The following is a 25,309-nucleotide window of genomic DNA, read 5'->3' as shown; positions in this document are numbered from 1 at the left end:
GCATCCCTACGTACGATTATGTAAATGATGCCGGCGGCGGCGGCGACTCTCAAAGGCGCCGACTGTGCATCTAGCACCCAAGACTTATTTGCTATAGAATGTCGCTTCATTTTATCTTGTATGGTTTTCATGGGCGGCGAAACAGGTTTTTTGCCTTTGAGTTTTTTTTAGGAAAGATAGGTATTAGGTAGGTACATAAAGTTTCAAGTTTACTACCTGTTAAAAAACTTTGATTGTTTTAACTACAAAATGATGAAAATATTTTTGTTAGTATCCCGTGGTATCCCGATTCCAGCTGACACCGCTAAAAATAAACTTGCAAAGTAGGAATTACGATGCGGGTATATTGTAGTTCTAAGATTTTATTATTCTTTTAGTAAATTCTAGAGTAGGTATTAGATAATATTATAAAGTGATTATAAATATGGCCATGGCACATACCGTTATGCCCCTTCTAGTGACTACTTCACAACGCTTTGATTGTATGAATTTATTTAGATCTGCGAATAATATAAAGTATTATATTTATTTATTATTCATAGGATTTTGCATAGGCTTAACGAACTCAGACTTGGAAGACTTTAGCTATTTTTGTTTCAAGTAAAAAAGCGTAGTTGTCAAACTGACTTTGGCAGTCAAAACGTCAGATAACAGTTGTCATGTGTGTGTCACTTGTCATTTGTCAATGTCAATAAAAAATCAACTTATCAACAAGAAAACGTGTTCGCTATTCGGCTGTCGGCATTTCAAAATATTTTAAAAAACGTGGAGGTTAAGTGTTATTACCTTATTATTTTATTGAAATATAAAAATGGGTAAGGTTCGCAAACGTAAAGGACACGGTCCAAAGAGTCAGAGTGTCGTGGAACACACAGAAGAGGAAGAAATTACATTGGACACCAAAGATAATGTTGTCCAGACTATGATTGATCAAATCTCAGTAAGAATTCTGACTATTTTATATTTGCAATCTAAATTTTGTTGTATTCTATGTATAACAATGTAATTTTAACTATTTACAGTCTGCCAATGTTGAAGAAAAGTACTGTGGAATACAAACCTTTGCAACACACATTGAAGACCCAGAAACACTACAAAACATAATCAGCCGTGATCTAATTAAGATTGTGGCTCCTCATATAATAGATGCCGCCAGTTCTGTCAGGAATGCTGCTGCAGGAGCCCTAAGAAATGTTTCAGCTTTAAAGTTTGACCTATGTGACACCTTAATGGAAAATGATGTTATGACACCATTGATATGCTTCTTTCATCAGGTAAAATTAATTATAAACATAATCTGTAAAAGTAATTGACAAAAAGTCATCTCACTTGGGAAACTCACCATCACCGGTCTCTTGAATTAGCCCCATGATTAAGAGCTCACCTGACTCTAAAAATCAAACATCGTCCTTCTCTCTTCACACTCACCTGTCACCTTCATATGCCAGGTGAAAAAGGACGACGCGGAATCATCGCCGAGTTAGTTTTACTTGAATAAAAGACGAACTATAATGATTATGAAAAAAGTGTTTGGAGCAAATTTAGGTTTTATCAATACCTTTTTAGATATTAAAAAATATTAAAGAAAAGACAGCAAACTTCGAAGATCCAAGCAAAAATGTGTCTAAAACAAGGTTTTTTGTAAAAAAGAAACTATCCAGCATTTTTGAGTAATCGTGTTTTCGTCTTGAGCATTTAATCTTTATGAACTGAAGTTACTTGTGTCAAAAAGTCACTTTTCTAGACCTTACAGATTTTGAGATCTAGGTTAAAGTATGTAGTCAAGTTAGGGTCATATTATGGGCTCTTAAAACATTTTTAGGAGATTTGATAGTCACCTCCTTTATGACATTAAATTTGCAGTGAAAGCAGCCTAAGCTTTGTATTGCAATAATCAGTCTTGAGATTATCTTGACAAAACAATGGGAAAAAATGTACATATCTTATGCTATGAATATTGCTCTTTTACTTATAAGATTTTCTTGCAATCTTTTCAGTATGCAGAAACATGGGTACCAGACACAACCTCTAAAACTAATGTGGAAGATATTGATACCTTTGTCCAGTGTGTAAATCTATTATTAAACTTATGTGAAAGTTCAGGTAATCTCCAGATTAGCTTTTATGTTTTGATTATGTGCAATGTGCCTCTTTAAATAATAAAAATGCACATTTTTTTTAACTATTTATCGAACATAAATCAGATTTGCATTGTCGTAATAGTTATTCTGCAGTAATTTACAAATTTTGTGCCTTTCTTTTCAGACTTAGCAATCAAATATTTAGGTGAATCGAGAATACTAGATATATTTCCTAGGTACTTAGATTTACCTACATTTGGGGTCGAAATAGTAAAAGCTGTGATGCAGTGTCTTTATGTTGTGCTAGAAGATAATCCAAAAGCTATAGAAAAGATAAGATCCTCATCAGAAAACCAGTTGAAGATGTTATTGATGTTAGAAGATCCTGAACACTTACTCATTAAAACCTTGGCTGCTGGTGTAACCATTAATTTGTATGGTGGCAAAATTGATGCTTTACCAGTAGATCTAATGAACAAAGTTATATCTATATTAGCTGAAAGTCTATCAATAGATCACAGGAGCTCTTGTCACCAACTTTCAAGCTCAATTCCAGTGGGAGATGGAAAGGATAAGATTCCAAGTGTCAAAGGCAAAGAGGCACAAATATTGGATAGCAAAATTAAATCACTTTTACAGCTCATAGATGCACATCAATGTGCTATAGAAATTGTTGCAAATTTGTGCTCTAGTGAAGGTAATTTACATTATTTTCTTGTATCAATTCCATAAAAAAAATATTCTCTTACTTTACTAACCAAGGGCGTCGCCAGCCGATGGCGCAGGGGGGGGGGGGGGGGGGGCAAGTTGACTTTACATACTACAATTCATACTTTTCTTATTCTCTATGAATGAGAATAGTATGTATGAATTGTAGGTAAAGTCGACAGCAGATGAAGCTTTTCACTTGTACTACGAGACTTACATCTATGATCTAAAGCAATTGTAATAACAACAGTATCTTATAGTACTATATACATATTATATAATATTCTGTGACAGTACAGAGTCCAATGTGTAAAGCTACACGAGTACGAGCTCTTGACTATGCAATAAAAAACTTGTATATAAGTTATAATAACATTTATTAGAAAAATATAATAAAAAGAAGTTTGAATTTGAATAAGTGTACAGCGTACAGCATATTTTTTTTTTAATTACCAGATTTTAATATTATAGTGGTTGTTGTTTGCATTATATTTAGCAACTTTTTTAGAATCTCTAGGGGCCTGCCCCCCCTTGACGACGCCCTTTTTACTATCAGAGAAGTTGATTCAAAGGTACTGGCATACAGTATTTATTTAGGTCATGTCAGGTCAATCTTTGTCATGATGTGTTTGCTAGATTTGTTGAGTGGCTAACCTTACCTAACATAACCAAACTCAACTTTATATGACAAAAATTGGTCTACCATCTGTGAAGCAATTTATCTGATATTTACATAGATATCCTTCAGAACTAACAATATACTTGTATTGAAATGTTGTGTAGTGAAATAATACTTTTATTTACAGAATCTGATGACACTGTTGACATGGAGTCATCAGACAGTGAAGAGATGCAAGATGATGAGGTACTGAGTAATGGTGACAGTGGGTCTCTTCTACCTGAGGATAAACTGTCTCCGCATGTTCTAGAAGCCTTTGTCTCAATGGACGTATTTAGCAAAATATGGAGTAAAACCCAGTTGCCAGCAGAAAATGTGATGCTCATTTTTAGTGAATATGAGGGATCTCAACTGATTTATAAAAAGTAAGAGTCAATACTTATCACTATCTTTTTTTTAAATACAACAAAAATTAGAATAGACTCAAGATGTTAAAATGCATTCTTATCTGTAATATATTATGTACTCAATAAAATTGTGTTACATATTAAATGAACTTAATAAAAGCATAATGATTTCTTAGGTTTACAAGTTTTACATAATATAACATTGTGTTCAGTCTTACTATGGTAAAAGTATTTAATAGAAGCAGGTGAAATTCTGTCGAGCAATTTTAAAGTTGTGCATGGCCTATATTTAAATAATTTCCGGTGTAATTTTTTACTCTTCCAGACTTCTAACCCTGCAGACCAAAGCTTTACTATGCATAAACAACATCCTGTCCACGCTACCAATAGAGAACCTGGGTGGTGTAGACGGAGTGTATAAAGTATGGGTGGATGCCGGCAAACTTGTCTTCAAGCAGAACTCTAAAGACATGAACCTCATGGAATCAGCCACCGCTGTCATGAGGGCCGCTCTAGACAAAATCAAATTCAGCAAAAGTGGGGTGACACAGAGTAAATTATTCCAAGATATGGAATTATCTGATATTGAGGTAAATATATTTGATGTATATTTTAGTACCTCTGTGTTTTTAAATCAATAAAATTAATGCTTCAACTCCCAAGCGGCCACATTTTCTATTGTGTCTGGTTTTTCCACAATTGAAGGATTAAAAAGCAAGTGTATGTCAATCAGTGATTAATTCTATGAACTGAGTAGAGTCTATAGAATAGTGGAAGCTTGTAGAAGATTTCTTTGTTTTAAAATTGATAGTACCTGGATGACCGAGCTTTGCTCGGTATAGCAAACACTCATTGACTTCGTGTTACTTAATAACGCCATCTGCTGGTTGTTAAAACAATTAGTTGCTAACAAAATAGTATTATTATTCGCCAATAGATGTCAGGAAGAGTCATATTTTTCAGTTTATCGATTATCGATAAAACACGAATAAAAAGACATTTTCTGAAAATGATTCCTAGCTAGATCGATTTATCGCCCCCGAAACCCCCTATATACTAAATTTCATGAAAATCGTTGGAGCCGATTCCGAGATTCCAATTATTTATATATATATATATATATATATATACAAGAATTGCTCGTTTAAAGATATAATAAAATATGTACTTATCTTTTCTAATTACAGCTTATGTTGATCGGAATTAGAGATTGTCAAGTAGCAGAAATTAGATCCAATCTCATAAGAATGATTGGTATATTAGCATTGTTGCTGGTCAACAATCTAAATGAGGCAACAAGTAATGTTATATGTATGATCACAGAGTTTTTAATAGAGCAAGCACACAAAGAAAGTGAAGTTTGGGTGCTAGCTGAAGCAATAGATACTATTGTGGACTTATATTCTGAAGATGAGACGAACGAATTGGCCGCGAAAATCAAGCTTCCCGAGAAGTTGGCAGGATTAGCGCCTATTTTACGGAATAAGGTAAATTGACAAATTATGTATAACTAGATAATTTTAAAAGTTGTCGTTAATTTCACTTTTTTTGTACCAGATTTACAATCACACTTCTTTCCTTATAAAGAGCGACAGAGATAAAACACTAAAATAAATAATCTAAAATGTATAAGAAGATAGTGAAAGAGGCCCAAAGCGCTACAGGTTTATTTTCAGGCGCATAATAAATAATGAAATACTTAATACTCACTTAATCTAGAAAAATTGTATGAAAATTTGCCTTTTCGTGATGTTTCGTATTTTGGTTTCAGGCCCGGCAACAAAAGAAACTGCCTAAGGAGTACAAAGTTCTCGTCAACACGGCAAACTCAAATCTACCGAGGTTTATTAAGTATATGAGGGAGACCGTCAGCAAATTATAAACAGTAATCAGTAGATAAGACGAAATGTTATTATGTAAGTCAGATTACAGAAATCTATGTTTATATAATATTTTTAAATGACAATAAACTGATCACAAATAATATTCTGAAGAATTTTGTAACCTAAAATCCTGTGGCTTATTCCCCTTTCAGCTTTGAGAGACGTATTATTATGGTGGATAAATGTATATGGCGGGTTTTCAACGGCCGTCCCCAATATTCAATCTATCTCTGGTTTGCCATACAACCGATCGCAGCTAACATTGAATTGACATAAAATATATGTCTCTAATGTCTAATGTGAGCTATTCTATTCCTATCTCTAGTAGGGCAAAACCAGAGATAGATCAAAAATCGGCCGTAAGGGATTTAATGGGAGACATTGAAATAAAAAATTAACCCAGTGTTTGATTTTAATCAACATTAGTGAATAAAAATGTGCCATTAGTAACATTGATTGTACCGTAACTAGAACCTTTGACTTTTTAAACAATATTATGCACCAAAATCTTCTAAAATTACTATAGGAACAATATAACTTAAATAAATATGACTTTTATAAATAAATTAATTTTTTATCACATTTTTAAATATTCATGTATGGCATTGTATAAAACGTTCCTAGGCGTAGTTTTATCAATTTGTAGGATACACATAATCCCTGTTATTTATATTATGTATATCAAATGTTTTGGTCTATAAAATTTCTATAAAATGTTTGTGTATGTTGGAAAGTCGTTTGACAGACAAAGCTTTAAAATTATTAAGGAAGATTAAAATATAATCTCCCTTAATAATTACGTCTAGGCTTTGTAGAAGGATTAAGTTATTTTATAATTAGCGCGTTTATTAGGTAAAATTTGGAGACACAGCCATAAAATATATACTACCTACATATAATATGAACTTGCTAAAACAGTTAAAAATATAATAACACACATTATAGTTTAATAATATTATGAGACAATATTCTATTTAAAAGCCACAAGAATTTGTACTTATATTGGTAAACTATAAAATATAAGTACTTGCTATTTTTGCAGGTTGTGAATATGGTTTAGTATCAATAAAATTTTGAACATAAGGAAGGTAATAAGGAATTTATGACGGTTGAACATGTTCAGTCAACTGTTCGACAGAAAATATCATAAGGTTTTTCTATTTCTTATTTGTGGTTCGTATTAAATGCTCACTTAAAATGAACTTATAACAGAATAATGCCACGTATAAAATACCCTAAGTAGTGTTTAATTCTAATCTAATGGAAACTCTGTAGATAACTTTATTTTCACTTTACAATAATAAAAATATTTTAGTGAAGGCAACACACCCGAATGTTATCCGCTACTTTCATATGCCTCCTCTACATATATGCGCATGCACATGCCAAACCCGGTGGAACCGTACATTTCGTCGCAATAAAAAGTAGCCTAGTATTCACCATCTACTCCATACTTGTCCCAACCATTTTAAGACCACTAGAAAAAAATTACAACATTTACTGAGTGCATGTAGGAAACTTAAATTTTTATTTGTCGAGTAGGTTAAAAATATTTCGTTATAGGCTTCGTATAAGTTTTACAAACCAGACTGTACTCCTAAGTCCTAAGTCTTAGTGGAGGATAACTTTTATATGAGAAGGCACGGCATAATGCACAATCTATTATATTAACCACTTTCTATATAATATAATACGTTTTATAGACAGTAATTATATAATATATTGTTCTAGTATTTTTAACATTTTTGCAAATTTTAAGCAAAAGAGATCCAAATAGTAACAATTTGTTTTCTAATCATAAAAATCTTGTGTCTGAACACTTGATTAAACTTTTACAAAACAAAAGATTTTTAAATTTCATCTAATAATAAATAATTTAATTTTGAAATAAATATTATTGCACTCTATTTAAAATAATTGTGCACTTTATTATATTAAACTCTCTTAATTTAAATTTTTTTAAACATTTCCGTTGAGTTGTGATTCTCCATAGTGACTACGTCTAGGCTTTGGTATGGGATTTGGTGATGTGTCTCTGATATCGAATTTTCTTCGTATCTCTGACACTGAGAGCCGATGCTCTTCCAAATCGTCTTCGTGCAGCGCAGTGTTAAGTTTACTTATCTCCTTCTCCAGTTCTCTAGTCGCTCTATCGATTTCTAGAAACTCCTTTTCGGTGCTAGAAATGGAGTTATCTAGACTCTTCTTCCGCGTCTCCTCGTAGACCTTGCAGACTACTCTCTGTGGTTCCTCGTTGCTGTTGATATCGAAATTTTTGCTCTCGTTCAAGTTTATGTCGAATGCGACGTATCTTTCGTCCGAAGTGTTTATAAGGCTTTGGCTTCGTTTGCTCGATAAGGAGTGGAAGTCTTCTAAGTTCCCTCGCCTTAGTTTTATATCATCCTCGTTTACGCTCGAGTTTCTCCTATACTTCTCTATGTTAATTTTCGGAAATGCGGACTTGTCTATTAGATTGTCTTCTGAGTCTGCATTCCTTAAGTCGTTTCCGTTATCATCCTGTTCTTCGTTTGCTTTTATTCTTAATTCAACTGTTTCTTCGTTGTGGATTGGTGTATCAACTGGAACTTTATCTGGAACTTTTGCTGTTGTTGTTTCTTCGATCTTTTCGTTGCTGGGAGCTTCGTCTTTATCTTCTACAATTTTTAGTTCGATGTTGAGGTTTACGTCTTCTATATTATCGTCTTCAACAGTGTCAGGAGCCTTTTTATCTTCAGCTTCAGTTACGCGTAATTCTTCAATTGTGTCGTTGATCTGTAAAAAATATTTTGTATAATGTAACTTGTTTTTGGAGTTATTATTGTTATTTGACGTCATCGTTATGTTGGGCTTGTGACATCCATTGCAAAAAATTGGCCAAGTGCGAGTTAGACTCGCGCACGAAGGGTTCCGTACCACAGTCCACAATCTATATAATTATATAAAACTCAAAGGTGACTGACTGACATGGTGGTCTATCAATGCACAGCCCAAACCACTGGACGGATCGGGCTGAAACTTTGCATGCAGGTAGATGTTATGACGAAGGCATCCGCTAAGAAAGGATTTTGTTTAAACCCCAAGGGGTTAAAACAGGGGATGAAAGTTTGTATATAATAATACTTCTTAACGCGAGCGAAGCCGCGGGCAAAAGCTCGTAGAACTAAATTGTGTTTTTTGTATGGGAGCCCCCTTAAGTATTTTATTTATTTAAATTGTATTATTATTAAAAACAAATACAACTATCGTGAATATTTCAAGTGCCTATGTGTTGCCGTTATTGATATCGAGCAAAAATAGCAAAAAAAAATTACGTTTGTTATATGGATGGGAGCCCTACTTAAAATTCTGTTTTTAGTATTTGTTGTTATAGCGGCAACAGATATACACAATTTGGGTACGGAACCCTAAAAATGATCGTGCATTCACCAATTCCCTGAGATTTCCTGGTTTGTCCACCAAGTGGAAGTCGTCCAACGCTTTAACGTACAATCCATCTCTCCTTTTGGTAACTGTTATTTGTAGGTTTTATTAAAGTTAATTACCGTTTCATCGACGACAGGCGGGGGAGGGGGCGCGCGTTTCTTCTTGCGCCTCGAAGCCCGTACCGGGGGAATGGGTGGCTCATCAAAAGGATTCGTACTCTCAATACTCAATCTCGATCCTGTGATTTCGCTCCGAGCCATACGAGGTGTGTTACTGAAAATATAGTTTAAAGTTGAAAATCACCTAATACAATATCAGACATCTTAGAGGATTTAACATTGAAAAGATAACGGTAGATAAACATACCATCATTCTTGTCGTATGTGTAACTTTACAAACATTATGAAAAATATAAGATTAGTGGTCAGGCTGAAATATGGTGTGAGAGGCATATTTCAGCCGTTGACCACTAATCTCATTTTTTGCAATTTAAATTCGCAATGCAATTTAAATGTTTAGACTGGCTAGTTTTGCATTGTTCACAAGACATGTTTTAAAATATTTACTTTCCACATTTAGGTAAGTGCAGCCCTTGGTTGACTCTCTAAACACACTATCCCGAAGTTACGCGGCGTAAATTCCGCATGATTACGCCCGCAATGTACTATAATTACCGATGACACACTATTCTGTCGCGTTTCGTCCGTATTTTGTATGCGTTTGACATTGCGGACGTAATCATGCGGAATTTACGCCGCGTAACTTCGGCCTAGTGTGTTTAGAGGATAGACACTTACCGCCGTACTCAGAGAAATTTAATTATGATTAACCTTCAATTTAATGAAGAGTTTGACACATAATGTATGGGGCTTATGTCAACATTTTGAATTAATTACATTTAAGTAATTAATGTTCCACTCTGAGTGCGGCAGTTGGCCGGGCTGGTATAAATAGTCAGAACTCAAGATGCATCTCTGTCTTAAGACACGGTTCAGACTCTGAACTCTGTGATTGCTTGGCTGTCAAAATTTGGACCAATCACAGAGCCGAACCGCGTCTTGAGACCGGGTCGCATCTTAAGTGCTGACTATTTATACCAGCCTAAGTCTGAAATGAACACTTTTGGCGCTTCATAGTCTCGCAACTGCTACTTATTCACCTGCCAGAGTTGACCTCCTGATGTGAGCTTCTCAGTCGCTCCTGGAACCTCGAGCGCGGCAGCGGCGTGATGGACCCACCGTACACATAGCGATCACCCTGCTCTGGCGAACCGACCGTGTTGCGGGAGCCCGAAGAGTCTGTAATAGCAACAATAAGTCATTATTATTTGTTTGTAGCCGAGTAATTTCAAACTGAGAAACATCCATACATTTTTTCTGTAGAAGATAAGAGATGGGCATTGGCCTTGTGCATTTGCTTTTCGGCCCATAAAATTTAATTCTGTAACCAGAGAAGCAGGCTCAAAAATGATCATAGAGGTGCGAAAATAAATGTCTTGAATCAATGAAACGTTGTGATCAAAACTGTTCATCTCGGCTGTTTCGTTGCTAACTTCAGATCAGAAACTAAATATTCGCATCACCTCCGCGACGGTAGCGAAACGGCGTCGTCATACATATTTACTGGTATGTAAAATTTGTTGAAGTTACGGTCAATAGAGTAAGGCCGAAGGTTAGGTAGTGTAGATTCAGAAGCTTGGCTCTACATGAGATCTCATATCTTTTTCACAGGGTAAACATTATGTGGTCGTCTCGGCCACAGTTTACAAGAAATGTTTTTGGTGGGATAGTTCTTTTCTAAACATCTAAGAATAAAGCACACAATCTACCATAACACTCAACTTCCCTCAGAGCACTCAAGTCGTAACTGGTTACTCTGTATGAATACATTATATCCAACTCTCTTGAGTCCTGATTGTAAAAGTAACGAGACCAATTACAGAGTTCCTGTGGGATAATGGTCGATCCTTGAATGGACTCAAGGACGGCCTATAAATACTCACACTGTAGTGCTCGCCTGTACACGATGGGACTGTTGTCTCCGTTGGCAAGTGTTGGCGATTTCTTTGGGTAGTCATTCTCTTTGGATGGGGGTTCCCCTTTCTTCCCCTTTCGCATAAACGACCGTAGTGACCTGAAATGAAAATCATAAGAATGAGTTTGCGCTATTTCTTATCTATGTCAATAGGTATTATTTAAACACTAATTGTTCTAGGCATTTACACAACGCTTAGGTAAATATTGGCGAAAGTATGTGCTGGTTAGGTAACTGTCTATAGTCTAGACACACTCTAGACCAGGGGTTCCCAAACTTCTTTTGTTGCACTTTGAGAACAAATTATGTTTTAGCGCCCCCTTGTTTCAAATTAAAATGCATCCATATGAAATAAATCACCCCCAAGCTTCTACATAACGCCCCCATTTTTTTCTGGGACCACACCGCCCCCATTTAGACCTTCAGCGCCCACAAGGGGGCGTTATCGCCCACTTTGGGACTGCTCTAGACTCTAGATGAGTATCTACACAATATGGTTTACTATCGGAAACTATGAATGAATCACAGTTTCAAATAACACAATAGGCTATCGTTCATGCTTCAATCCATATACATATTGTAGTGTTGTAAATCGTTTGCCAAAAGATTATGCTTTCTCTTTCATAAGTGTGATGGACGACTGAAAGAGAGATATAACATGGGTAACCTAATCCGCAATTCTACTGGCGCATGTGGAACTCCCAAGAATGACATTCAAATTAGCGTGTTAAGATCAGCGGATGTGTTGGCGCGTGTGTGACAAAAGTAAGTGGTAATAGTTTGGTGCACTTGTACCGCTTGTGACAATTGTGCCGTGACGGACCGACACGGACGGATCTCGCCCACCCTTACTTAGCCGTCACACTTACGCATCATTAGTGTTTTGAACAAATTGCCTAAACATTGCAACGACGAGTGCGTTTAAACCTGAAATGTATGCTGCTGTAACTGCTGGGGAGGCTCGTATGATAAATACGGCTGATGATGGCATGGCAATGAACTTACAGACGATGGCATGGCGAGGTTAAGGGAGCTGGGTGGTTGCCAGTTGCCACGGGCCAACGCGCGATGTGACGACATGTAGCAAGGATCAACAGTGCAACCAACCACGAAAATCTTTGATATGATCTCAGGACGCAACAAAATTAATCAGAAAGGACGCAGGAGTAGAAGATATATCGTTCCGATAAAGCCCTAATTAAACTTTTTTTAAAGATGCTCAGCTCTTGTGAATATTTTTCCTACTTATATACCTTGCACTGTATCTCTACAATAAATATAGCAATGACCTATGAAACTGAGGAAAACGGTAGCTTCGCCAGTGCCTACGGACTCAAAAGTCATATCATGAAGTTGAAGTTTAGTCTGCAGACAATCTGCAGAACATGAAACGATCGTAAGATTATCATGACGACCCAATATGCTCAGTTGCCCTTCAGGGACGATAATGTATGTTATGAAGTGTAAACAAATTGCACAAGTGACATTAAACAACTCTAGGTCATGTAGATAAAACGAGATTTGACTTGTTCTTGAACCGCTACATCCGTTATCGTGCTCTATGCAAAGCGAGTTCAGAAAAAGGTAAGTATGGATCTTTAAAGTCAGTACTCAGCTAGGCATTAAAGCCCGTCACAGACTTAGCTATAATATATATTTATAGCTCGGCATATTAATATATATTTTCTATACTAATTTCGCGTGACCACACACTCAGCTATAATATAATATATTTTTGTGGCATGTGGATTTACTATAGAAAATATGTCTAGCTATAAATATATTAATATATATCTATTATAGCTTAAGTCTGTGACGGGCTTTATGCAAAGAAAAAACCAACAACACTGTTTGTCCAAAGCGATCTATGAAGGGAAGCCTCGACAAAACGTACTAGATATGACCTCCTACAAAGTGAAGTGGAAGGTGGATCTTTTCACGAGGGTATAATCATCCATCTACCTATTTATGCAGGTGATCAAAACGAAGTATTATTTAATGCCATAACCAGCCCGCCACCTACGTTATATCTTACCAGTCATAGTACGTTTAGGACAGTGAATCGGGCATAACCTTCACAATATATGGGTAGCGCTAATAACCCGCTGATGGTCTAAACGAGTCGGTATTTGAACGACCTACTTTTATAACCTACTGAATTTTATCATTTTCAGTGAATCACTTATCCAATAAACGTGTGATATCATTTAAACATAAAAAGTAGCTATGACCTTGGATATAATAATATGAATAAACAATTAAACACAATAATTACTGTGCTTTAAATTTTAATTGCTTTTGTTCGCTTAAAATCCCTTAATGCAGAAGGAACTCTTAATAAGTAAGTACCTATAACAAGTAGAGGAGATAGGCACTACCTAGATACCTAATCTAAATATCTGTAGTCGAGCCGAGTCTACAGATATTTTAACTAATGTTAACGCATTTTATTTTATGTAGTCGGGTAAAAATCAGTTTATTAGTTTCATTTTACGAAACATTCCTTGCAGTCACGAAATTCTCCAAGACTCGTAAGTCGTAACAATCGATAATTAGCGCCAACCAAGGTCAGAGATTCGGCTTTTGACCCAAGTCATTACCTACCTAAGTACCTATATTATAATACGTGAAGGTATTGCTGACTAACCCATTTTCGAAGAATCTTTGACAAAGAAAAGGAAATTCGTGGGGAAAAAGTTTAGTCGTATCAAGTTATAAATATCTGCAGATACGTGGGAGAGCCATGCTTCGGCACGAATGGGCCGGCTCGACCGGATAAATTGGTATTTATCCGGTCGAGCCGGCCCATTCGTGCTTTTCGTTTCTCACAGAAAACCGGCGTGAAACAGCGCTTGCGCTGTGTTTCGCCGAGTGAGTGAGTTTACCGGAGGCCCAATCCCCTACCCTATTCCCTTTCCTACCCTCCCCTATTCCCTTCCCTTCCCTACCCTCCCCTATTACCCTATTCCCTTTTAAAAGGCCGGCAACGCACATGCAGCTCTTCTGATGCTGCGAGTGTCCATGGGCGACGGAAGTTGCTTTCCATCAGGTAACCCGTTTGCTCGTTTGCCCCCTTATTTCATAAAAAAAAAAAAGATATTGTATGGATTGTGGTCTGTGGATTATGCATTTCTTCTTATGCATTTGTAAACTAACATGTCTAACCGCCGTACTCAGAGACATTTAATTACGATTAACCTTCAATTTATGAAGAGTTTGACAGATAAAATATGGGGCTTATGTCAAAATTTTGAATTAATTACATTTAAGTAATTAATGTTCCACTCTGAGTGCGGCAGTTAGAATATTAAATTATTAATTTCGAAATTCGAATCTAAATCAAAAAGTTTTTGATTTCCGAAATTTTAGCAACCTTACTTTTACACTCAATTAAAACTTAATTGGGTAAGATCTTAATGGGTACTTAATCAAAATATTTTGACAACCATCAAAAATGTAGCTGACCTACATAATATCAAAAAATCCAAGATCAAACTCTACCTTTTAATTAATTGTACTTAGAACTTAGAAGTACATAAAATATTTTGTTCAATCAAGTAGGTAGGTGATTTACCTAGTCTTTAAAGATTTTTTTTAGTTACTTATAGCCTGTGTTTGTTTTCCTCACAGCTTCTACCTTTTGAAACCTTTAACGTCATAATAATAAAGGTGCATTGTTGATATGACGATGTTAATTTAACACAGGTTCCTCATAACTACTAATAAATTAATTCAGTAGACAGTAGCGTATTATTATTTCCGCGAGGCATCAGTTACATTAATCGTAGTTGATTAAAACATTAATAAATTGTAAAATAATACCAGCTCTACATTTTGAAGGTCAAAATGAGTGAGTAAGCAGAAAGTTATTTGTATATCACATCACAAATATTTTTATTACTTAATGTAAAATTGTTTTTACTTGTACAATGTATTCCTACAAAGTATTAAATATAAAGTACCTAATTTAAAATAATATAATATGTTCCACAAAAACAAAACAAATTGTAGAACAGGACCTAATGCACCTTCGTCTCGATACGAAATAATGAATTCTTCATTGAAATATAAGTGCGTATGAAATATTATTTCGTATTTAAAACATACAAACCGTAAACAACTTTTAATATTGCCATATTCACGTTTAATCCGATTAATTTTTAAATATATTTTGAGAAAGTTCATCGTAATAAGAATAACAGTAATGTGTCGGTATCAGGTATGACTGTGTAAAAAATATTGGTAACTTGCCAACTACATTATTTTCATTTCGTCCACGATTCTACATGAATATATTGAATACAAAACTAATTTGGCTGTATGTATTAATATAATATACTTATGAGTATTTAATTTTAAAGATCATTATTTTATTACTTAATTGAATGTATTGCACCGTTGCACGACTAGGTTTTACAAAGTACATTGCTAACCTATTAATTTGCGAGATGCCTGAGAAGATAAATTAAATTCTACTTCACAGTACTTAGAGTACTTACCTATTTGTAAAATTGCCACATACAATCCGCTACTCTTAAATCTTTCATTTCAATACCTGGTAGCCTACATGAGCGACCGTATCCGATTTTCAAATTTCGAATCGCCCGTGAGTCGTGACCAATTCGAAAATGGTGATATTCTGCTACACATTTGATCAAAGAGATTTAAGAGAATGTCATATACTACGTAACACATTTGATTTTCCCAGCTTTAGATAACTGGCCGTAACCAATGATGATTAAATTCATTACGATACATATATGTAAGTACTTAAAAATTAAAATTAATACTCAATTAAATTCTCGGTAGTAAAATGTAGAGCAGAAATAAAAGCAAGGTAGCCGTTCTAATACTTCTGAGTAAAAAACTTGAACAATTTATTGAAGTACTCATAACAAGAAAATTATTTACATTATCAAGTAAAACATCTGGGAGCACGCCATCCAGCCAAGCTTTTTAGCAAAGGCCCGGCCGTAGCATACTTTTCTCGAAGCGGTTCGCGGCTTTTCACACCCCCTTTATCTTCGATGTTAACAAAGGGATAGGGATTTAGAATTTCGGTGACTAGGAGCAAGTATTAAAACTAGCTTAACCTCCAAATTACATAACATTTCGATAAATAGTTTAATAGTTACGGATGATCAAAGTTACTACATTTTGTCACTCACTGACTGACAGATCATCAAAATTCTAAGGTACTTCTAGCAGACTTAGAACCTTGAAATTTGGCAACGAGGTAGGTCGTTATCCACAATGAAAGGAAAAAATTATGAAACTGGTCAAGTGCGAGTCGGAGTGGCGTACATAGGGTACGTACCGTAAATTTGTATGGGAGCCCCCCTTAAATCACAAGTTTATGTACTTTTTATTACTTATTATTAAAGTTGAAATACAATTAAGTATTTTCTGAAATTTTCAAAAACCTTACTTTTACCATTATGGATATAGAGCAAAAAAGGGCAAAGAAACGTGTTTGTTGTATGAGACCCCCCATTAATAATTTATTTTATTTTAGTTGGACTATTAGCTTTTATAGCGACAACAAAAGTACATAATTTGTAAAAAATTTAAATATCTAGCTATTGCGGTTCTCGAGATCTAGCCTCGTGACACACGGACGGACGACAGACAGACAGCGAAGTCTAGACTCATTAGGAATAGACTCCCGTTTTCATCCTTTGGGCAAGGATGAAAACGAGAAAACCTAAAAACTGAAAAATATAATATAACTTTATTAAATAAAAGAAAAGATTTTTATGTTTGTGGCTTTGAACATTAAAAATGAGTTTCGACTTCATAATAATTATTTTACGTACAAAAGGAAAAATAGTGTTAACAAAGTTAACAATGAAACTATGATAATTAAATTCGATTAAAATATAAATGAAATCAGAACTGCGAATTACGATGTACAATCGATTAGCCGCTCGATAGATGGTGTAGCACTCCCTTTTTATCGCGGTATCGCTTGTTTGCGGAGTATAATTATTATGGTTTAAAAAAATCCGGGATAGGTCGTAATTACTCAATCGAAAGTAACATCGGTGCGCGAATAACCTCCTGAAAGTTCAAAAGTTGTTGAGCTATCGTCATAGAATTTGTACTTTGTAGAAGTACCTACCTGTTATTATCAATGGGGATTATCCATTTTTTTTTAATTTTGCTCATTACAAAAACATTCCGAGGAATAAGGTCAGTGATCGTTTTTCTGTATATAAACGAAAAAAATACCCATTAGTTACTTATATTTTTGAACAAATATGTTTAACCTTAGTTTGACCTTCAATGGCGTTAAATTAGCAATAAATTCGACCAACGTTACGTTTCGAACTTTTGGTAAGCTTCTCGTATCAGCTTTTACATAATGAGAACTTACATTTGACGAACCAGCCATTAAAATAAGATTGAAAGGAAATTTAAAACAAAAGTCTATTGGCCGCCGATGATGACGTCAGAGCGAAACTTTAAAAATTTATTGAGAAAAAACTAGCCAATGAATTTCAAAATTATTTAATTTATATTCTTAAAATACCCTATTTTAACGAAAAAAAAGTATAAAAAGTACATGTGATTTTCTTTTGACAATGCCCATTAATTTTACGACCTAGAATATATACCTAGAGATAGAGAAAATAAGTTGAAGGCTTGGCTTGAATGTGATCTGAAAACTTTTTACGATAGGTATATTGCATGGCTATGCAATGTTTTGCTTGGCTCCTTTTTACATTTAATGTTTTGGTGGGATTTCATTTCTTTTTTTAAGGTTTCTTTTCTTTTCAGTTCACGTTAAAACTTTTCTGTACTTAGCTTAGCACTAGAGAAATAATCAGCGACTGATTGGATTTATTGGGTACCATCGTCCACATTCGTCGTTACACACTACGCTTGCCGTTTGTGTGAGTATGAACTACCCCAAATATAAAGTTTTACATTTGTTTTTCTTGTGCTCATTGCAGAGCCACTATAATAATTATAAAATAAAGAAAACTATTGATAAATTCACTGAATGTTGATTTAAATTACAAAATAAGTTGAAGGCTTGGCTTGAATGTGATCTGAAAACTTTTTACGATAGATATATTGCATGGCTATCCAATATTTTGCTTGGCTCCTTTTTACATTTAATGTTTTGGTAGGATCGTGGTTATCGGGAATTTTTCTCTCGTCCACTTACTAGGTATTGCACTATCGTTTATCAGCACTTAGGTAATAAAATGTCCCAATAATAAAACTACTTACTTCTTACCTGGCTAGAGGCATTAATGTCCATGTAAGTAAGAAAATAAATGTATTAAAATGATGTTAGCGCACGACTAAGACACAGTATAGCAATATGACATAATATTGCTATACTGTGACTAAGATGTGAGTTTTTTAGTAAAAATTCTCGAATTGGCAATAATCAAGACGACTCTACCTGTGCTCTGCCTCCACGCTTCAATGAACGTCAGGGTATTGACATCGTGGAATGTACCAACCGGGCTTCCAAATTCCATAGTCAGCAATAAAAATCAATACTTACTAATATTATAAATGCCAACAGCGAAAGTGTGTCTGTCTATCTGTGTGTCGGTCTGTTATCTCTTCACGCCCAAACCGCTCAACCGATTTTGCTGTAATTTGTTATGGTCGAGATACTTTGAGTCCCGGGAAAGGGCATATATTATACTTTTTATCCCAAAAAAATATACGGTTCCCGCGCGATAAACAAATTTTGGTGCAAAGGAGTTGCGGGCATCATCTAGTACTATAATTTTTTTTCTAAACTCTCGCTCTCTTGCGAAACTCAAAAAGTTAAACGAATAAACGTTTTCTTGCGGTTTTTACTTGAAAATTGGCGTTTTGGAGGATTATTCACAACTTAAATAAAACATCAATGCGGGGGGCGAAAATGGCGAATATATTTTCGGTAGTGAAAAATACCTCAAAGTTATTCGTAAAATCATAGTACCTACGGGAGCCCTAGAATAATTTTACTATCAAGCTAATTTTTTGTGAGTAGCTTCATTTTGATAAGACGAACAACATTTTTATTTGCGAAAAATCTCGAAGGTGGTAGCTAACAGAGATAGAAAGGATTTCATACTTTGACTTGATGGTCCTATAAATATATTATGGACTGTTTTATTTGTAGGACAATGTTATCTACTCTTAAATTATATGACTACTAGCTGTTGCTCGCGACTTCGTCCGCGTTTGTATAGTAGATCACGTCCCAAGTATTATTTATTGTACAAAAATATTCAATGTACAGCATTGACTTTCCTACGATTTTATTATATATAGATGTTCCGCGCGCCTTCGCTTGCGTAATTTAGGAATTTCACGCGACCGTACATTTTTCCGCAAAAAATAGCCTATGTCCCTTAACGTGGTCTATTCTTCATGTTTGCCAAATAACATAAAAATTGCTCCAGTAGTTCTTAAGAATCTTAAGATAATAAGCAATTTCATATAATTTCCCCCGTTTTTTTTAACATTTTCCTCTATTTCTTCGCTCCTATTAGTCGTAGATTAATAAAATATAACCTCGATAAATAGGCTATCTAACACTGAAAGAATTTTTCAAATCGGACCAGTAGTTCCTGAGATTAGCGCGTTCAAATAAGCCCTTTCAAATAATTTTCCCCGTTTTTTCCACACTTTCCTTTATTTCTTCGCTCTTATTAGTCTTAGCGTGATAAAATATAGCCTTATAACCTTCCTCGATCAATGGGCTATCTAACACTGAAAGAATTCTTCAAATCGGACCAGTAGTTCCTGAGATTAGCGCGTTCAAATAAGCCCTTTCAAATAATTTCCCCCATTTTTTTCACATATTTCTGTATTTATTCGCTCCCATTAGTCTTAGCGTATTAAAATATAGCCTATAGCCTTCCTCGATCAATGGGCTATCTAACACTGAAAGAATTTTTCAAATCGGACCAGTAGTTCCTGAGATTAGCGCGTTCAAATAAGCCCTTTCAAATAATTTCTCCCCGTTTTCTCCACATTTTCCTCTATTTCTTCGTTTCTATTAGTCTTAGCGTGATAAAATATAGCCTATAGCCTTCCTCGATAAATGGGCTATCTAACACTGAAAGAATTTTTCAAATCGGACCAGTAGTTCCTGAGATTAGCGCGTTCAAACAAACAAACAAACAAACTAACAAACTCTGCAGAATTATAATATTAGTATAGATTAATATTTCAATATACAAAAAATCAGCTCGTTAGGGTTCCGTTATAGGGTTCTGTAATCAACAAAACTTGGTTGACTACTGAACTCTAAAAATCCCGTACTATCATGTTTAGATGTTTTTCAATGCTCGTGTAGGTATATATAATAATTTGTTGTATCAAATCCAATTTGTCTTTGATCACGTACTAAATGGAGTAGATAACAATGAAATTGGTGCTACGATCGACTTTCATTTTCCGATCTGGGTTGAAGACAAGTGTGTGTTAATCGTTTGTATTGGCTCATAAGGGAAATAAACAAGATAAGAAATAATAGGTAATAAATATCTTGAATAGATCTAACTAAATAATCTAAAACCTAAGAATGTTAATATACTTAATATTAAATCTAACTAAACTGAACTGTAAATTTGCTGGTTAGAAGTAAACAAGTAACCTTGATTGGGAAAAGGACTTACCCGGAAGTTGTTACTACTAATATATATTCTGTGCCGGAAGGTAAGAATTTTTGTATGGCACTGACCATTTATCAGTACTTAACTAGATGATGCCCGCAACTCTGCTGCGACAATTTTCGTGTATCGCGCGAGAGTCGTACATTTTTGTGGCAAAAAAAGTATCTTATGTCTTTTCCCGGGGCTTAATGTATCATCCATACCAAATTCAGCAAAGTTGGTTCAGCGGTTTAGGCGTGAAGAAATAACAAACAGAAATACAGACAGACACACTTTCGCAATTATTATAATATTAGTTTGGATTTAGTATTCTCTGTGTTAAATGCCAACTGGCAATAAACCTGCATTTAACTGTTTTCCCGACAACCACGAGATAAGGTTAACCGCGTAATGCATAACTGATAGGTGCGATGTTTATTTAACAAGTGACATCAACTTTATAAATAACGACTGACTGACAGTTTTAGCATGTGCAGAATAATTCATAAGGTATATAATACCTGTAACCACTTTACAGGGTGTAACAAAAATAAGTGATAATACTTTAGGGTGTGTACGTGTTCCTCGCAGAGAGTTCACTGTGAAAGTAGCAGCGCTGATAGACCAAATTTTTTTTTCACTTTTGTATGGGCAAGGGCCTGAGTGTCAGGAGTTTTCCCGTACAAACGTGAAAAAAAATGTTGGTCTTTCAGCGCTGCTACTTTCACAGTGAACTCACTACAAGGAACACGTACACACCCTAAAGTATTATCACTTATTTTTGTTACACTCTGTATATGTGCTCTTGAAAATATTATCCTTAATAGATTCTATTGAAGTTGGTAAGACTATCCTTCTCTATCTACAGCTACGGATCCTGTTTTCTTGATCTTATGCGTATCTAAATTTGCGTTCAATATTTTGTAAAGGTAGTGGCATTCTAAGGGCCTGTTTCACCACTTTTTGATAAGTGCCGAATAGGTTATCCACCACTTAACTTGACAGATGAAGTATGGAGAATCTGTCAAAAAAGTTGTGAATAGCCTATTCGGCACTTTATCAGAAAGTGGTGAAACAGGCCGTAAGGCCTCAGATTTAACAGGAGTACAAACGTTTCCCATAAAATTATTATGTTGTAATGAGTAACAATACAGAACTGAACTGCCCATCTCGCAGATGGTATGGAGTGATGCTAAATCAGCAGTGACTTCATTTAGTCTTATTCCCAAAATAGATTGCGCAGTCGCGCTGTTATGAATACCTAACGATATATTTTTTATTATAGCTTAGCAGGAGGTAAAAGATATTTGGTACATTTAAAATTATACTTCCCTACTTTCTTCAGCCACTGATTCTTGTGTAGGTTTTATATTTTCAATTTCAAAGTTCATACATTCGTCCGCACTCAGAGACAATCACATTTAATGATGATTAGGTACAGATTAATGAAGATTTTGACAGATAATGTATCGGGCGTATGTAAAAACAGGTCAAAACCTTCATTTAATTATAACTTAAGTAATAATTAATGTTCGATCCTGAGTGCGGTACTTTTAAGAAGTAGGTAGATACAATAATATTATGTAGGTACTCTTAGGTATGTAATATAGTTCGTTCAAGAAGTAGGTACAAATATAAATGCTTTAGTTTCGCGGCTTGCCTACGTAGTGAGAATGTAATCAAGCGAAAGGAAATCGCATAATAATAATTATAACATGAATATTTAAAGACCCTTACTATATAGCTATAGTTTTCCCTTAAAAGGATACCACAGCAGCTAGAGAAATGAAAAAAAAGTACGTGTAATATCTATAGCTGTCTCCCTTACCTCAAGCCTATACCGCAGAACGCGATAGAGACAACTGCAGAAAATCCAGAAAATCAACGATTCGTTGTCCCCTGATTCCTTCTCCAAAACTTAACCGATTTAAGTACTTTTTTCATTAAAGATTAAAAAAAGGCTTGAGCTGTGTTCCTATGTTTTGCTTTTTTTGTATAATCTATCCAAATCTGTTTTCTGGACGTTTGAACACAGTGGAAAATCTGGCCATTTTTTTGGGTTTTTGAACGTTCATATCTTATTTAATAATTAAATTATGAAAAAAAGGAAAACATAGGGACATTGTATTAGTGGCCGTAGATATTCAGGAAAAAAATTATAACTCTACTAGCATTATCCAGGGAGGAAACAGGGGACAGCGTTTGTATGGGAAAAATGGCGGTGTGGAATCCTCTTAACGCCACGAGAAACGAAATTTTTATTATCAGGTACATGTAGATTTGATAATGAAGTTGCAGATGTAGGATAAGTGGTTAAAAAAATCAGAAAGTTACAAAGAAAAACTATATTGGCATAGATAATTTCTTAAGGAATTATAGAAACCTAGCTTGCATAATGCTGTTTTTTTAACATCGGAAACAAATACCAACATCGCCATTTCCTCCACCTCGGAACCTATTCCAAAATCCTAGCGACTTTTTTGAGCTTAAAGATGTGATATCAGGCTAATTAAAAAGTTAACGAGGAATAAAAATGTTAGATGTCTGTCCAGCTCCAGGCGCAATGTAGAGTTTGGCGGTAGCCTTCGATCGAGATCATCCTCTCATCAGTATCATCCTATCTATCTATCTATCAGTATATGGAAAATAATAGTAGATATTTTAAAAAGATAAAACCGACTTTAAAATTGTACGTACTTAAGAATTTAAGTTCCCTATCTCAAAAACTACTGAACCGATTTTGACAAAACATGCAGTATTCCCTAAGTTGAACACCTAGTACAACAACTCCTTTTTTGAAGTCGGTTAAAAGTAAATGGAATATAATCGTTGATTGCAAAATTATAAAATGTAACTGGAACAAACAATTGACTGGAAAATAGAAATCAGCTGGCCTAGACCCGCTGCCGGTGTTACTTTTCCGGTGAAATAGTAAATGCCCAGTCGTTCACTTGATATTTTATATACTCGTACTTACATAGAACCTTGTATTATATTCATCTAGCTTCGAAACTCTATCTTCCTACTTATAACTTTTTGCTTGCACGAAAATACAATAATATTATTAATCATTAATGAGTCATAAGGAAGATACTAACCGGTTTCTTACAGCAACAATTTCAAATTGTATTTTATCAATGTTACTTAATTTTCTATATAAGCGCCACATGACTAGCCCTACCACAATATATCCTTACTTATCCCAAATAAAAAGGGAAGAAGAACAGCTTTCCCTTAATTGAGATGAGATTTCATTGCATAAGTACTTGAATTTAATTAAAAAGTACTTATTGCGTTGCCTTTTGTGGTAACCCTATTAATATTTACTGCTCTATCTTACTCAATTAATGCATCAAAAAATTATCAACATTACTGATTGATTGAAATAATTACACTTAGATAAGATAAGACGTCAGAATTATAGAAGAAACACAGAACGGTCGCTGATGATACTGAATTTCGTCTACAAGGGGCATAGAATCTGTAAATAATCTTGTAATCTTTAGGAGACCATAGCTATAAAGGGTGTTATTTCCATTTATTTCTGCTTGGGAAAAATATGGTTTACATTTTCCACTTTATGATCTCATTATCTGTACCTAAACCGATGTTATGTTAAAGTCCACGACGCTGACTTTGATGACTAACAATGTGATTTGCAATAACTTGTATGCTAAGGTTACAAAATACTTAATCAAATAAAACTACCAGACCTTAACAACTAGAGATAAGGGAAAATAAAAAGTTAAGTGCACGATAAGTGTACAGTTACTGCCAAACTGTGTGCTCTACATATTTTCTATTTTCTACTCACCAGGAGTTTCTCAAGTCTTTGATGCCGCTGAAATTTATGCTGTTGGACCGGTTGAGCTTCCGACCGATCGTCCAGAACCTTATCTTATTATGGTTGTCCTCATCTCGAAAGGGATTGAGGTGCTCGGGGTAGTCGTGCACCGAGATGGTCTTTCGGGGACCAGCCGTGGCCGCCATTGCAGAAAATCCACTTTACATAATACACAGGTACGACCACTTCGCGACTTATCTCTTATCACACTAAATTATCACTGATAACACTATATCGTCGAGATAATTGGCGGGCGATGCGGCGCTCCGTCGCGGTCGAAAGCGAACTACAGACTAACAATAAACCCGATATCAAAACAGCGAAACGCGCGGTGCATTTGAGAACGACCAACAAAAGCATATTAGTCATTAATACATTTTATTGATGAAAACAAAGACGTTTAGGATGTAAACGCTTTATTATGTAATATAGTAACATTGTACTTCTAAGATTTAAACACGGAAGTAGTTATTTAACTAATAAATAGTTTTATAGAGTTACATTTTACAGAGCCGTGACTATAGCACGTTATAGCACGTAGTTCCTTCGATCGAATATTTCTCAGATTTACATTATTACAAATACTTCTTCAGAAATATTTAATCGAAACGTAGTTCCTAATGTTTTAGCAAGTAGACATGTAAAGGTAGAGGCACAGATTACTAAATTGTTAATACGTAAGTGGAGGTATTTAAT

General features: G+C 35.0%; 2 protein-coding genes across 2 annotated transcripts; one reads left to right on the top strand and one right to left on the bottom strand.

Moving 5' to 3' along the window:
• The first annotated feature begins 715 nt into the window (after positions 1-715).
• Positions 716-5,798, top strand: LOC121730502 (HEAT repeat-containing protein 3). Its single transcript, XM_042119563.1, has 8 exons — positions 716-940; positions 1,023-1,274; positions 1,998-2,103; positions 2,266-2,778; positions 3,596-3,833; positions 4,141-4,405; positions 5,003-5,302; positions 5,587-5,798. Exons 1-8 carry the CDS (start codon positions 812-814, stop codon positions 5,695-5,697), a joined length of 1,914 nt encoding a protein of 637 aa, XP_041975497.1. The 5' UTR covers positions 716-811; the 3' UTR covers positions 5,698-5,798.
• Positions 5,799-7,644: 1,846 nt separating this feature from the next.
• On the bottom strand, positions 7,645-24,980 carry LOC121730449. Its single transcript, XM_042119483.1, has 5 exons — positions 24,584-24,980; positions 11,124-11,254; positions 10,281-10,419; positions 9,241-9,394; positions 7,645-8,470 (listed from the first exon to the last, which is right to left on the bottom strand). The coding sequence occupies exons 1-5, from the start codon at positions 24,757-24,759 to the stop codon at positions 7,658-7,660; spliced, it is 1,413 nt and encodes a 470-aa protein (XP_041975417.1). The 5' UTR covers positions 24,760-24,980; the 3' UTR covers positions 7,645-7,657.
• Between the last annotated feature and the right edge of the window lie 329 nt (positions 24,981-25,309).

The sequence above is a fragment of the Aricia agestis genome, chromosome 9 (genome assembly GCF_905147365.1).
Source record: "Aricia agestis chromosome 9, ilAriAges1.1, whole genome shotgun sequence".
Classification (NCBI taxonomy): Eukaryota; Metazoa; Arthropoda; class Insecta; order Lepidoptera; family Lycaenidae; genus Aricia; species Aricia agestis.
The sequence above is the reverse complement of the archived record's forward strand: the minus strand, read 5'-3'. Positions and strand labels throughout refer to the sequence as shown.

Excerpts from the sequence above, each read along its gene's own strand:
- LOC121730502 (XM_042119563.1), top strand. The coding sequence starts at position 812 with ATGGGTAAGGTTCGCAAACGTAAAGGACACGGTCCAAAGAGTCAGAGT. Across the intron at positions 1,275-1,997 it reads TGATATGCTTCTTTCATCAG|TATGCAGAAACATGGGTACC; the intron begins GTAAAATTAATT and ends CAATCTTTTCAG. Across the intron at positions 2,779-3,595 it reads AAATTTGTGCTCTAGTGAAG|AATCTGATGACACTGTTGAC; the intron begins GTAATTTACATT and ends TTTTATTTACAG.
- LOC121730449 (XM_042119483.1), bottom strand. The coding sequence starts at position 24,759 with ATGGCGGCCACGGCTGGTCCCCGAAAGACCATCTCGGTGCACGACTAC. Across the intron at positions 10,420-11,123 it reads GTACAGGCGAGCACTACAGT|ACTCTTCGGGCTCCCGCAAC; the intron begins GTGAGTATTTAT and ends TTGCTATTACAG. Across the intron at positions 9,395-10,280 it reads CAGGAGGTCAACTCTGGCAG|TAACACACCTCGTATGGCTC; the intron begins GTGAATAAGTAG and ends CTATATTTTCAG.